This window comes from Macaca thibetana, chromosome 16, assembly GCF_024542745.1.
Source record: "Macaca thibetana thibetana isolate TM-01 chromosome 16, ASM2454274v1, whole genome shotgun sequence".
Taxonomy (NCBI): domain Eukaryota; kingdom Metazoa; phylum Chordata; class Mammalia; order Primates; family Cercopithecidae; genus Macaca; species Macaca thibetana.
The window spans coordinates 64063712-64078249 of NC_065593.1; the positions used below are offsets into that span (position 1 = coordinate 64063712).

At 44.2% G+C, this 14538-nt stretch overlaps 2 protein-coding genes across 7 annotated transcripts in view; one reads left to right on the plus strand and one right to left on the minus strand.

Annotated features, from left to right (window-relative positions):
• Positions 1–14538, minus strand: part of SAP30BP (SAP30 binding protein) — a 161946-nt gene that overhangs the window by 30286 nt on the left and 117122 nt on the right. For 2 of the 5 annotated variants that reach the window (XM_050764401.1, XM_050764404.1), the window contains exons 1-3: positions 11208–11353; positions 10057–10166; positions 6655–6702 (exon numbers count right to left, since the gene is read on the minus strand). In XM_050764401.1, coding sequence (XP_050620358.1) covers positions 6655–6702; positions 10057–10166; positions 11208–11313 — 264 coding nt within the window. In that variant the 5' untranslated portion in view covers positions 11314–11353. Of the gene's footprint in view, positions 1–6654; positions 6703–10056; positions 10167–11207; positions 11354–14538 lie in introns of those variants that run through there. The other 3 variants (XM_050764403.1, XM_050764400.1, XM_050764399.1) reach the window with 2 other exon arrangements.
• The window catches only part of RECQL5 (RecQ like helicase 5), a 39874-nt gene continuing 36828 nt past the window's right edge, over positions 11493–14538 (plus strand). Inside the window, exons 1-3 of one of the 2 annotated variants that reach the window (XM_050764201.1) lie at positions 11493–11658; positions 12127–12270; positions 13528–13649. In XM_050764201.1, coding sequence (XP_050620158.1) covers positions 12141–12270; positions 13528–13649 — 252 coding nt within the window. In that variant the 5' untranslated portion in view covers positions 11493–11658; positions 12127–12140. Of the gene's footprint in view, positions 12271–13527; positions 13650–14538 lie in introns of both variants that reach the window. The other variant, XM_050764202.1, reaches the window with a different exon arrangement.

The window sequence follows — 14538 nt, forward strand, 5'->3', positions numbered from 1 at the left end:
CTTAGTTGAACCTTGTAAAATCAATAAGGCAGATTTTATGATGATTATTTTCCTGATGAGAAAATCTGAGGTTAAGGGACTTCCCCAAGAAAACCCTGGTCTCATTCCAGAGTTTGAATTCCTCCCCACTATGCCAGGGCTGAATCATCTTACTCTGAATACTAACCCATCCTCAAAATGGCTCAAGACCCCATAAGGCTAACAACAGACATTTTCAGAGCAATAAAAACAGTTCTTAAACAACTATTGAATCACTGACCCATGATTTCCGTTTTAGAATAATAATAGTTTTTCTAAGGGGTCTGCAAAGTCAAAACTGTTTTAGGTCATCATTTGTCTTTTTCATCGTGTTGACATTTGCACAAGCAATGGTGGGTAAACCGCTAAACTATAGAACAAATTGAGGCGGCGGGACCAAACCGTAGCCGTAGTCGTTATATATGCTCAGTTGATTTAAAAAAAGGGCTGGGTGCAATCCCATGGGATTCCCATGCCTGTAATCCCAGCACTTTGGGAGGCTGAGGTGGGCACATCACTTGAGGCCAGGAGTTCCAGACCAGTTTCACCAACATGGTGAAACCCCAACTCTACAAAAAAACAAAAAAACAAAAATTAGGCAGGCGTGGTGGTGCACGACTGTAATCCCAGCTACTCGGGAGGCTGAGGCAGGAGAATCGCTTGAACTAGGAGGTGAAGGTTGCAGTGGGCTGAGATTGTACCACCGCACTCCAGACTGGGCAATAAAGCGAGACTTGGTTTCAAAAAAAAAAAAAAAAGCCAGTTTCACTTAAGAACTGTCTGCCATAGGCTGGGCGTGGTGGCTCACATCTGTAATCCCAGCACTTTGGGAGGCTGAGGAGGGCGGATCACGAGGTCAGGAGTTCGAGACCAGCCTGGCCAACATGGTGAAACCCTGTCTGTACTAAAAATACAAAAATGAGCCAGCCACGGTGGCACGTGCCTGTAGTCCCAGCTACTCAGGAAGCTGAGGTAAGAGAATCGCTTGAACCTGGAAGGCAGAGGTTGCAGGGAGCCGAGATTGTGCCACTGCACTTCAGCTTGGGCAGCAGAGTGTCTCAAAAAAACAAAAAACAAAACAAAAAAAAACGTTCTGCCAGAACAGTAAAAATGATTAGTTTTATGACATCTTGACATTGGAATATACATCTCTTTAATATTTTGGGCACTGACATGAGAGGCATGCATAAATACTTCTGAGGCATAACAAAGTCAGATAAATGTCTCAGGGAAAAGTACACATAGCAACGCCCCCTTATCCCTGGGGGATACATTCCAAGACTCCCAGTAGATGCCTGGAACCTCTGATATTACTGAGCCCTACACATACTATGTTTTTTCCCTATACATACATATCTATGATAAAGTTTAATTTATAAACTAGCAAGAGATTAACAACAATAATTAGAAAGATATACTGTAATAAAAGCTACGTGAATGTGAACTCTCTCTCAAAATAGCTTACTGCATGTAATATTTTCAGACTGCAGCTGACCTCAGGTTACTGAAGCCACGGAAAAGGATGGACTACCATTTGTGATTATTTCAGTCACCAGTTGAACTGGCATTTTTCTTCAGGAATCACCATTTATATTTGAAAGAATGACAAACAAACTAGTTATCTAGACTTGGTTATTTGGCAGACATTTTCTCAAGACCAAAGCCTGTTACTTCAAGGAAAGCTCTGATAGTACATACTGAAAATGATAAAACTCGTTTTCAAACAAAAATTATTAGAAACACATTATCTTGAAAAATGTGTGGCCGGGCGCAGTGGCTCACACCTGTAATCCCAGCACTTTGGGAGGCCGAGGCGGGAGGATCACCTGAGGTCAGGAGATGGAGGCCATCCTGGCTAACACAGTGAAACCCCGTCTCTACCAAAAAAAAAAAAAAAAAAAAAAAATTAGCCAGGTGCGGTGGTGGGCGCCTATAGTCCCAGCTGCTAGGGAGGCTGAGGTAGGAGAATGGCGTGAACCCAGGAGGCGGAGCTTGCAGTGAGCCGAGATCATGCCACTGCACTCCAGCTTGGGCAACAGAGCGAGACTCTGTCTCAAAAAAAAAAAGAAAAATGTGTTGCTCCTTATTGTGGGCTTGCTAAAAGGTTTCTAACAGTTAATGATTTTCCGGTGAGATCAGTTGCATCACTAATAAGTTACTTTTTTGATACCACAGAACAAAACGTGTCAACATTAAGATCTGTATAACTCAGTAAACCATCAATTTTCAAATCACCAGTGCCTGATGATATAAAGTCATGTATGGGTAAAAGACCCATTCAAAGGGTAAGACAGACCAGTGGATTTTAGGGAAGCAGAATACAAAGTTCACTGGTAAGGGTTCACATTCCATGATGTAACTAATCTTTCAAGGAAACTATCACCTGTTGAGTTCTGATAAAGTATCAAAGAATACCTATAATGACCTGAATGTAAAAGCATTTATACGTACCCAGTCATATTCTATTAAGCCAGACATTAAAGATTTGTAAAATGGTGACACAGTGCCACTCTTTGCATTAACATTTTTTGGGAAATACTTAGTTTTTCTAAAAATGTTATTTATGTTAATATGTAATAGGTTTGTTTGAGACAAGGTCTCAGTCTGTCACCCAGGCTGGAGTGCAGTGACAAGATCACAGCTCACTGCAACCTCTACCTCCCAGGCTCAAGTGATCCTCCCACCTCAGCCTCTTGAATAGCTGGGACCAGAGGTATGCGCCGCCATGCCCGGCTAATTTTTGCATTTTTTATAGAGATGGGGTTTTATCACATTGCCCAGGTTGGTCTCAATCTCCTGGGCTCAACCAATCTGCCCACCTCGGCCTCCCAAAGTGCTGCAATTACAGGCACGAGTCATTGTGGCCGGCCCGGGTTTGTTATTTTAAAATAAATAATTTAAAATTTCATCAGTTTTAACTTATAAAATAGCAAACATCAATACATAAAACCAAAATGAACAAAAACTCTGAGATCTTCAATTTTTAATTGTGTAATGTTTTGAGAACTACTGAAAAAAAATTAAAAGATCTTAAAAAACCAAAGTAGAGGCTGGGCGTGTTGGCTCACGCCTGTAATTTCAGCACTTTGAGAGGCTGAGGTGGGCAGATAATGAGGTCAGGAGAGCAAGATCATCCTGGCCAACATGGCGAAACCCCGTCTCTACTAAAAATACAAAAATTAGCTGGGCGACATGGCATGTGTCTGTAATCCCAGCTACTCAGGAGGCTGAGGCAGGAGAATCGCTTGAACCTGGGAGGTGGAGGTTGTAGCGAGACAAGATTGCACCACTGCACTCCAGCCTGGGCAACAAGAGCGAAACTCCTACTCAAAAACAAAACAAAACAAAAAACCCAACAAAAAACCAAAGTAGAAAGGAGAATGCCATCTAGTGGAGACGACAATTATGACAGTAATCTAATTGTTAAAATAAACGACACTTCTAACGAAGATCCACACTTGTAACATATTCTATTGTTACAAACTTCCTTATGTTCATGTGCACTGGGCCTGGTGGCTCACACCTGTAATCCCAGCACTTTGGGAAGCCAATGTCAACAGACTGCTTGAGCCCAGGAGTTCAAGACCAGGCGGCGCAACATGGCAAAACCCTTTCTCTACAAAAAATAAAAAAAAATTGCCAGGTGTGATGGCACACACCTGTAGTCCCAGCTGTTTGGGAGGCTGAGGTGGGAGGATTAATTGAGCCTGGCAGGTTGTGGCTGCAGTAAGCTATGATGGCACCACAGCACTCTAGCCTAGGTGACAGAGTGAGACTCCATCTGAAAAAACAAACAAAAAACCCAAAAAACTTCACATGCTTAAAGCAGAATGTTCAAAATTAAGAGTTTTTAATGTAAAAAATATTGTTACACATCAATTTTTTAAAATGTGAGCTGGGCACAGTGGCTCATGCCTGTAATCTCAGCACTGTGGGAGACTGAGGCGGGCCTATCACTTGAGGCCATGAGTTCAAGACCAGCCTGGCCAACATGGTGAAACCCTGACTCTATTAAAAATACAAAAAATTAGCTGGGCGTGGCGGCCCACACCTGTAATCCCAGCTACTTGGGAAGCTGAGATAGGAGAATCACTTGAACCCAGGAGGCGGAGGCTGCAGTGAGCCGAGATCACACCATGCACTCTAGCCTGAGCGACAGAGCAAGACTGTCTCAAAAAAATAAATAAATAAAATAAAATAAATAAAATAAAATGTAAATGTGCCAGAGAGCTCTGGATTTCAGGTATACACTGCTATGTGGAAGACAATCTGAGGCCAGCTCAAGCAGAAAGATGACAGGGCCAGGACCAAGATAAGAGTATCACAGAAGACTCATGCTGGGGATAATTTGTAGTCCTCGGAGAAGACACGAGGACTCCTAAAGGCCTGGCAGCCACTGGGGATTGGAGAACATTGAAGCTGGCAAGCTCTATCTAAATCCTTCTCCATTACCCTCCAAAAGAACTAAATCAAGTGACGTTGAGGGTTGGATTTTGTGTTCTGATTTCTGAGTGTTCCTCAAGAGGAATGGAAATTATTCCATGAAAACTTTTCATTCCACAGTAAGACTTGAAATGCACAGGAGTGAATGAGGAACAGCAAAGCACATCAGTCAGGGAGCAGGCAGGAATGATGGGGCTGTCAGCCACGATGTGGGGCTGAGAAGGGAAGCCTAAGCACAAAAGGCATTTCCACAATCTTCCCAGCTTCACCTTTTCTGGGTCCCTCCCACCGCGTTCTTTAGTGACTGCTACCAGACAGTAGTCAAGTCTGTTTTGTTTTTCATGTAGCCCTTACCTTGACTCACAAAGCCATGTCATTTCCCCAAGGATCTGATGCCTGTATCACAGGATTTTAGAAGGGGTGACCGTTAAGTGTATGTACCCTCCTCTCCAGCCATCTTCCCCAGGAGGCCTTCCAGCCCTAAGAAAAAGATGCAACTGTACCCAGAAAGACTCTAGGACCCACATCCTCCTTTCCCTCCACAACTGAAACCCAAATACTTAATGGCTCCCTGAGCATGTTTTCCATGCAGGCTCCAAGTTCTATACACCCTAAATACTAGGACAGATAAGACTATCACTACTGAGTGTTTTTGTTCTGAAAGCCCGAGCAGAGCTGTGACTGACTTTGAACTATGGGCCATGGGTCTGCCCATACCATCTTGCCAGTTCTCAGGCAGAGCGAGTTCTTTGGCCTGGGTTTCAGGTTTTTCACTCAGCATAGAAAGTAGGTTGCATCTACAGTTTGCAGGGGTTCTTTTTTTTCCTTCCTGCATGCTGGTGCCAAAACTTTCTTTCTTGGTAAAACACACTCTTACCTTTCTCACTCACAACCTGTCATGATTTTAGTGGCTACACACAGTTCTATCCAATAACAGAATCAGCTCAAATACAGAACAGCTCACACTATATTTTCAAGTTTATTACTGTTTTAGATTATAATTGGGCATACATCTCCTAAATTTTATTAGGTCATCTTGAAAGTTATAGCTGGTTTCCAAGTAGTTTTTTTTTTTTTTTTTTTTTTTTGAGACAGATTCTTATTCTGTTGCCCAGGTTGGAGTGCATTGGCAGATCTCGGCTCACTGCAACCTCTGCCTCCTGGGTTCAAGTAATTCTCCTGCTTCAGCTTCCCCAGTAGCTAGGATCACAGGTGCGCACCACCCACCAGTCTCACCAGTTAATTTTTGTATTTTTAGTAGAGACGGGGTTTCGCCATACTGGCTAGGCTGGCCCTTGAACTCCTGACCTCAAGTGATCCGCCCACCTCGGCCTCCCAAAGTGCTGGGATTACAGGCGTGAGCCACCGCACCCGGCCTCAAAGCAGTTTTTAACTGCAAAACGTGGTCCTTATTCCCCGGAGGTCTAGAGTGGTAGAATTAAGTCTTTTTCTTTGGGTGCATGGGGCGGGGAGAAGTTTTTCCTCATAAAGAAATGCCTCTTCAACAAGTACACATTTCTAATGGCCAATGCACAGCACAGCAGCTTAACCAACACAAGGGTGTCTTAACCTTCACAACAGATCATTAAGGAATGTGATAGGAATTGCTACAAATTACTCTTGGCTGCTACTAGGATGGAACTATGAGAATAGTTATGTTGTTCTGAAAAAGACCATTCCGCGCAGCTTGCCCAAAAGTGGATGGACACACCCCCGGGAAAATGAGAATTAGACCCACCATCCCCGAGAGCTGGGGAGAGGCCTCATTTTGGTCTGACCTTCTTATAGCCTGTTGTTCACTTCTAGATGACTAAAGAGAATCCAAGCACGCAAGGCGGCCCTTACACCTTTCTGAGTCTAGAAACAGACGAATCCACCTGCAGGGCAGAGACACTTAAAGCCCCATCTGGGAGGCAGAATGCAAGTGGGCTGTTGGACTCAGCCAAGCCTCTCGCCTTTCTAGTCAGGAGATATGGCACAATCTGAAAGGCTGGAAATCCAATGTCTCAGGATTTGTTCATTCCTGAGTCGTCTCCAGGTTCTTTCTTTATAAAGTTTATTTTATCCCAGAAAATGTCCACACAGTTGCACAGTTTGTCAGTGGGACAGATCTTGACCAGACGTACGAACTGAGCCATAATGTTCAAACACCTTGTTTGCATCCAGCCACCCACCACAGCCAACACCAAATACCTTTGGGTCATCAGCCTCAGGTTTTTCAGTCTCTGAATCGTCATCTTCCTACAAGACAAAGAATTTAGAGGATTAAGCTTAAAGGAGCGGGCCTGAGGAGTCTCACATGCATAACTAGGGGCTGCAGCAAACAGCCCATTTACCCAGCTGGGGTCATCCCACCAAGAATCCCTCCCCTATCATATAACTCAGAACCAGAGAAAAATAAGGGGAAAAAGAGATATTCTGGGGCGGGGGGGAGGGGAACAAAAAAGCATCAGCAGCTCAGAAGTCAAGTTACTCTAGTGATGAGACAGTCCACATCAATGAAGATGCCCGAGTTAAAAATCACATACATAAAAATGGAGAAAGATTGCAGTATGTTTCAGGAAAGAGTAAGATCAGGCCACACAATAAAACAGGCATCGTGTTTCCACTGAAATATCAGTTATTTCAAACCAGGATTATGAGCCTTCTTTCTTTTTTTTTTTTTTTTTTTTTTTTTTTTTTGAGACGGAGTCTTGCTCTGTCGCCCAGGCTAGAGTGCAGTGGCCGGATCTCAGCTCACTGCAAGCTCCGCCTCCCGGGTTCACGCCATTCTCCTGCCTCAGCCTCCCAAGTAGCTGGGACTACAGGCGCCCGCCACCTCGCCTGGCTAGTGTTTTGTATTTTTTTTTTTTAGTAGAGACGGGGTTTCACCAGGTTAGCCAGGATGGTCTCGATCTCCTGACCTTGCGATCCACCCATCTCGGCCTCCCAAAGTGCTGGGATTACAGGCTTGAGCCACCGCGCCCGGCCCTTTCTTTTTCTTATACATATGTACATCAGACTCAGACCTACTGTAACACTGTTCAACACCAAGTGCCAAGGCTTACACACAGCTATATCACAGCACAACCAGCATTTGCACTAATATCAACACAGGAAGGTAGGCCTCAAATGACCAGAGCAAGTGACCTGGGAAAGGCAGGACTAAAGGGCAATGCCCAACCTTTCAGGAGTCCCAGTTGAGTGGGCTCTGCCTCCACCCAAGTGCTCCCAGAACTGCCAAAGACCCATTCTACCCAGTCCTGTTCCTTATTCAAATGAGGTCAGCCTGACACAAAGGATCACACACGGTAAGACATTCTCCAAAGTGAGCCCGCCATTCCACTGAACACTAACGCTGATGCTATGAAGATCAAAGGTCAGGAGCAGATGCTGGACCAGCTACCTTATTAGCTGGCTAAATCCATGTCACCTTCACTACCCAGAACACTCCCAATGCACAGAAACCTTTAACTAAATACCCAGGAAAAAATGGTTTCATTTGAAACTGCTATTTTCAACAAAGCTACACTTCAGCCCAAACGTTACAGAGCACTCCATATATTAATATAAATACCATTCGAGATTTGAACAAACTAGACTGATGATTTGGAGACTTAACTGTCCTGTAAGGTGCCAGTGAGTCCAAGGCTTTAAATGCAATCTCCATAATCTCCTTAAAATGAAATCAGTCATGCCAAATAAACAGAGATGGAGCTCAAATACAATCACATTTCAGAATCTCTACAATAAGAGCTGATGAGGGGATTTTACTAAAATATGAAATGAAGCTTAAACATGATGAAAATTCTAAGCAAAGCAAATATGAAACACTTCAAAAACACATTATGCAAATGTACTAAAGAGTTATGAATATTAAGCCAGAATGTGTGTACTTCAGAAAAGTCAGAAAACAACTTGCAAAACTTTTCTGAATAATTTCAGTCAACTCTGAATTATCAGTATTAATGGATGGGGCTAAAGGCATGAAAATATCTCCCAAAATGCATAATGTACAAAACGCATTTCTGTTTGTTGTGGAAATAATTCTTTTTTTTTTGAGATGGAGTCTGGCTCTGTCACCCAGGCTGGAGTGCAATGGCGTGATCTCGGCTGACTGCAACCTCCGCCTCCCGGGTTCAAGCTATTCTCCTGCCTCAGCCTCCCGAGTAGCTGGGACTACAGGTGCGCGCCACCGTGCCCAGCTAATTTTTGTATTCTTAGTAGAGACAGGGTTTCACCATGTTGGCCAGGATGGTCTTGATCTCCTGACCTCATGATCTGCCCACCTCAGCCTCCCCAAGTGCTGGGATTACAGGTGTGAGCCACCCTGCTTGGCTGGAATGAATTTTAATGCTAACATTTACATACCAACATGTAACAAAAAATTCAAACAAATAATATATTTTAAGTGTTTCGATTAAAACTGTTGCTAAGTAGTCAGATTCGACATCGAGACTCAACTTTGCGTGTCTCGTGCTAAGAACCAGCCTCAATTTCTTTGCGTTTTCTGCAAACATAAATTCTGACTCATGCTGCTCAGGTGATTATGTGTCTAAAACCTTTCTTGTTAATCATAGCACAGATTCTCCTTTCTCCAGCACCTACTGAGTATCAGGCAAGATTTGTGATCAAGATCTAAGGGTATCATAATAAAAAGTGCCAAGTAAAATGTCAAGAAAGAAGAAGGCCAGGCACGGTGGCTCACACCTGTAATCCCAGCACTTTGGAAGGATGAGGTGGGTGGATCACCTGAGGTCAGGAGTTAGAGACCAGACTGGCCAACATGGTGAAACCTTATCTCTACGAAAAATACAAAAATTAGCCAGGCGTGGTGGCAGGTGCCTGTAATCCCAGCTACTCAGGAGGCTGAGGCAGGAGAATCGCTTGAACCTGGGAGGAGGAGGGTGCAGTGAGCCGAGATCGCACCACTGCATCCTGGCATGGCCGACAGAGCAAGATTCCGACAAAATAATAATATTAATAATAAGTTAGCTAGGCATGGTGGTGCCCACCTGTAGTCCCAGCTACTGGGGAGGCTGAGGTGGGAGGATCACTTGAGCCCAGGAGTTCAAGGCAGGAGTGAACTATCTATGATCACACCACTACACTCCAATCTGGGTAGCAGAGTGAGACCCTACCTCAAAAAAAAAAAAAAAAAAAAAGAAGAAAAAGCAGGTGAAAACAAATTTCCCTTTCTTATCTTGCTAATAAACTGACAAAATTTAAATGAGCCCCAACCAAGATTAAAAACAATGCAGAGTTGACTGTAGATATAAACGATACACCAATTAGGATGAATGCCTGCTATAAATGGAGTAAATAATTTAAACTGGGAAAAATCAACATAAAACACCCGTTGATATCTGGGTTAAATAAAATAATCCACTATCTTTCCCCCCAAATTTCAACTCAAAGATTAATAAAAAAAGATCCACGTGAAAATAAATTTTCAAACAGAACTGCTATCCAACCCAGTTTCTTCCACTAATACTAAAACAAAAGTGGAGAGCAAGGGATGAAGCTAGCCATGAAATGGAACACTGTTGGCACAGTTCCAAAATCTGACAATGAAATTGTGCTTTCAGTAGCTCTGGATCTCGGAGATTTACCTACCGACTGTCTACTGTTCTCATCCTCTTCTTCTTCATAACCATCTTCGTCACCCCCTAGACGAGAAAAGTCATCCTCCCCATAGGCATCAGATACCAATCCGCCTTTCTCCTCTGAAAGGTTAAAAAACAAACAAAAAAAAAGCAAGAAAAAAAAAATCAAGAGTTACAAGGTAAGAAAAAATGTCTAGAGATTTGAGTGGCCAAGACTATCTCTGAAGATACAAGGGGAACCTAAATCTCATGTTAAGTGACAATAGGCCCAGATTCGGCTCTCTGAGAAGGGCATTATTTAGTGAATAAAACCTTTAAAAGGTCAGGGAACAAAACCAAGTACTAAATTCTGTTTCTAATGCTATAAACACTAAGCAAACACTATAGTGTTTACAGGAAACTATCAGAGAACTTTCTGACTGGAAGAGACCCCACAAAATCACAAAACATGAAAGTACCTAATCTAATCCAATCCCCTTCACTTTCCAGATGAGGAAGCTAAGGTCCAGATATGTTGTTAGGTAACTTGTTCTCTATTCTCCCAAAGAAATCTATTTCCATTGTCTAACATTGTGCTTCTCAACCTGAGGAGGAGAACATCACCGATAGGCTTTAAAAACTCACAAAATAAGAAAAATCACCCGGGATCCTTAAAAAGTTCACAAATGTCCACATCCTACCCCAGTTCTACCAAATTAGAACTGATTCTCTCGCTCTGGGGATCAGATACGTTTTTATTTTTAAAAGCTCCAAGATGTGTTTAGGGCACATTCTTAACTAAAAGCTATAAATTTAATAAACACAATTTTACCATCTTCCACGTATGTTTTACTCATCGCTCTCCCTCATCAAACAACGAGCCCAGGGGGAACAGGCAGTGGCTCAGCAGCCACTCCCTCTTCGTCCATCCCTCTGTCCATCACTATAACCGGCACGGAGGCTTTCAGTAAGTTTAGGCAGATTAATCAAAACAACGGAAAGGAGATTCTTCATTCTTAGTCCAGAGTCTCTAATGCTCTATCTCATCCAGGACCCCGGGCCATTCTTCGGGGTCCGGTGCTTGGGGCACAATGACCATCTAGTTCCCTTCCGCCCAGCGAGGGGTACAGCATTCCGGGCAGACACCCGATTCCCTCTCCCAGCTTCCCACTTGGGCCTTACCAGCCGCGCTGCCCATCGCCTCGATTCCAGTCTCGCCATCAGACTCGGGCTCTGAATCTTCCGCGTAAACTGCAAGAGACGACAGAACATTCTTCTTCCCCGCCATCTTATTCCCACAGCCCCGGCGTGGCTCACTTCTATGACTCAAAGACGCCGACTTCCGGGCGGAAAGGCAGGTTCTCTCGGATCCCAGGAGACCCCGCGCCACACTGGAAACCAATCAAAACGGCAGTTTTCTGCGCCTGGCTCCGCCCTCATGCCAGCGCTCGTGCACGTCATCACTGCGCGACGGATATAAGATTGTGTGGGTTCTGGCTAAAGCTTAATTCCCAGCGCTTTGGCTTCTCTGAGTTGGGTTTGTGTACAGGGGTCTTCGAGTAGTTCCGGAACCAGCCAGCTGCAGCGGCCCAGTAAGGGCCTTTAATTCCTGGGCCGACCACGGCCGGTTCTGATATCTTAGGGTGAAGAGAGGGAGGTGTCGGCCGGCCAAGAGAGAAAATTGCGGATCTTGGGCTCAGGAAAGAAGGGAGAAGGGGGTCGGGGTCCCGGGGTGGAAGAATGGTTGTCGTGGTTGCGCTTATAGAAGAAGGAGCAGGTGGTGGATCTTCGGAAAACGGTTCCTCGTTCTCCAAACTGTTCTGAAGACATTTGTGTTTCTTTTCTTGATCTGATTTCTAGCTCTGTGCTATACCATGGCCTGGAATAGTTCAATGTATTTATTTTCATTGAGCGTAAAAGTGGAGATATTAATTACCCAGGAATGTATTGCTTGAGGCAGTTCACTTTCAGCTTTAATACTTTAATATATTATTTAAGTGTAACATAGCAAATTGTTACAGAAAAATAAGCTGTATTTTTAAAGCAAAACATAGGGTTCTCGTGGCAACCTTTTACCACCTTTGCCTTAACCTTTGGCCACTGTTCTTGGCTAAGATGAGCAGCCACCATACCACCTTTCCTCTTGACCCTGAGCGGCGAGTCCGGAGTACGCTGAAGAAGGTCTTTGGGTTTGACTCTTTTAAGACGCCTTTACAGGAGAGTGCGACCATGGCAGTAGTAAAAGGTAACATTACCAAGGTACCTTCCTTTAAATTTATGCTGACTATACCATAATGCTGCGGCAGAACACCCTCCTCCTGATCCTTCGCACTGCCTCACCTTTGGTCCATAACTGGATTTGGAAATCTTTAGAGTTGTCACCCAAAGCTTGTAGTTGCATTTATTTGTTTTAATTAGAGACACAGGGTCTTGGCATGTTGCTTAGGCTGGTCTCCAAATCCTGGGCTCAGGCAATCCTCCCACGTCAGCCTCCCAAGGTACTGGGATTACAAGCATAAGCCACCACGCCTGGCCCAAAGCTTGTAGTTTTAATGGCAGAACCACCCGGCTGGTCTATAGTTCCTAGCCAGATCTACACATGGTATTTGAAAACACTTCAGATTCCCATTATTGTTCGTTTGTACACACAAACAAACAGCAACAGTGAGGGTGGCAGTAGTAACTTAACTTGGTCACTGGCCTTCTAGGTAATTCCCTTGTTGAAGATTGAGTGGCCTGGGTCCCAGATAAGAGAAGGAAAGAGTAATAATGTTATAAATCTGAGATATGGTGACAAATGGAAGTTGCCAAGAGGCGAGCAGCAATGTAATATTAATGATACATGTCTAAACAAAAGCTCTCTAAGTAATGTCCTGCCATGTCTACACAGATGTGCCCAGTCACCTAGCAGTACTCTGCTTTCATGGCTGTTTAGTTAAATCATCCATATCACAGCAGACTCAGACTCCTTTTTTTTTTTTTTTCCGAGACAGAGTCTTGCTCTGTCGCCCACGCTGGAGTGCAGTGGCGCGATCTCGGCTCACTGCAACCTCCGCCTCCCAGGTTCAAGCAATTCTCCTGCCCCAGCCTCCCGAGTAGCTGTGATTACAGGCACATGCCACCATGCCCGGCTAATTTTTGCATTCTTAGTAGAGACAGGGTTTTACCATGTTGGCCAAGCTGGTCTCAAACTCTTGACCTCGTGATCTGCCTGCCTTGGCCTCCCAAAGTGCTGGGATTATAGGCGTGAGCCACCGTGCCCGCCCCAGACTTTTTAAATCTTGTTTTTAACCATTACTAGAAATGGTTTGGGCAGGTATCCAAATTTCCCGGATCCTTGCCTTTTTCATAGAAAGGACAGGAGGGGTATTAGCATTACATTGAGACCCTTCCATGTGCCAGACACTCTGCTAGGTACTTTTCCTACATTCTCATTTAATTTTCAACAACTTCAATGAAAAGGCAGGAAGCACTGAGATATTGTTGTCTTGTATTTTTGCAGGTAACAAGGATGTCTTTGTGTGCATGCCCACAGGGGCAGGAAAATCCCTGTGCTATCAGCTCCCTGCTCTGTTGGCCAAAGGCATCACCATTGTAGTCTCTCCTCTCATTGCTTTGATTCAGGTGAGGCTTAGGGCAACGAAGATGGTAGCCCAAAAAGACTCGGGGAAGGTTTTTTGAGGCTGGAAATTTCACTTCTCTATTGGTCTTTTGCCTCTTCTTTTCTTTTCTTTTTTCTTTTCTTTTTTTGAGACAGAGTCTTACTGTGTCGCCTAGGCTGAAGTGTGGTGGTGCAATCTCGGCTCACTGCAGCCTCCGCCTTCAGGCTTCAAGGAATTCTTGTGCCTCAGTCCCCCAAATAGGTGGGATTACAGGTGTATGCCACCATGTCTGGCTGATTTTTGTATTTTTAGTAGAGATGAGGTTTCACCATGTTGGCCAGCTGGTCTCAAACTCCTGACCTCAAGCGATCTGCCTGCCTCGGTCTCTCAGAGTGCTGGGATTATAGGCGTGAGCCACCGCACCCGCCCCTGCCTCTTTTTTTCTATGATTTGCCTATCTCATTTGCTGTATTGGGTTTCTGTTTTTCCCCAAGTTAGTGTTCTCCACTGGTGCATATCACTCTGGGGGTTTATGAATGACTCCTCTGAGGTCCTTCACCCTCCCTCGTTATTTTTTTGTCCAGAGGAGTATGAAACTGTATTTGTACACACATATATACTCAGTTTCACGTATATACACATGTGCACTCGTGATGTTGGGATAGAAGTTGCAGATGGATAGATAGCTAAGTTGATATGGGGAATCCCTGGTGTCCTGCTTATTTTGGTAAGGGCACAGTATGTGAAACAGAAAAAAAGATGAGAAACTGGCTGGGACCTTATTAACATCTGCTCTACAGGTGTTCTGACTATTTAAGGCCTGCAGATGGGCTGATAGAATCAGAATTGAGGAAGTGTGGCTGTGTGGGTAAGAGTCATCCACCATGAAGAAAGGTAGAGAGACAGGGAAC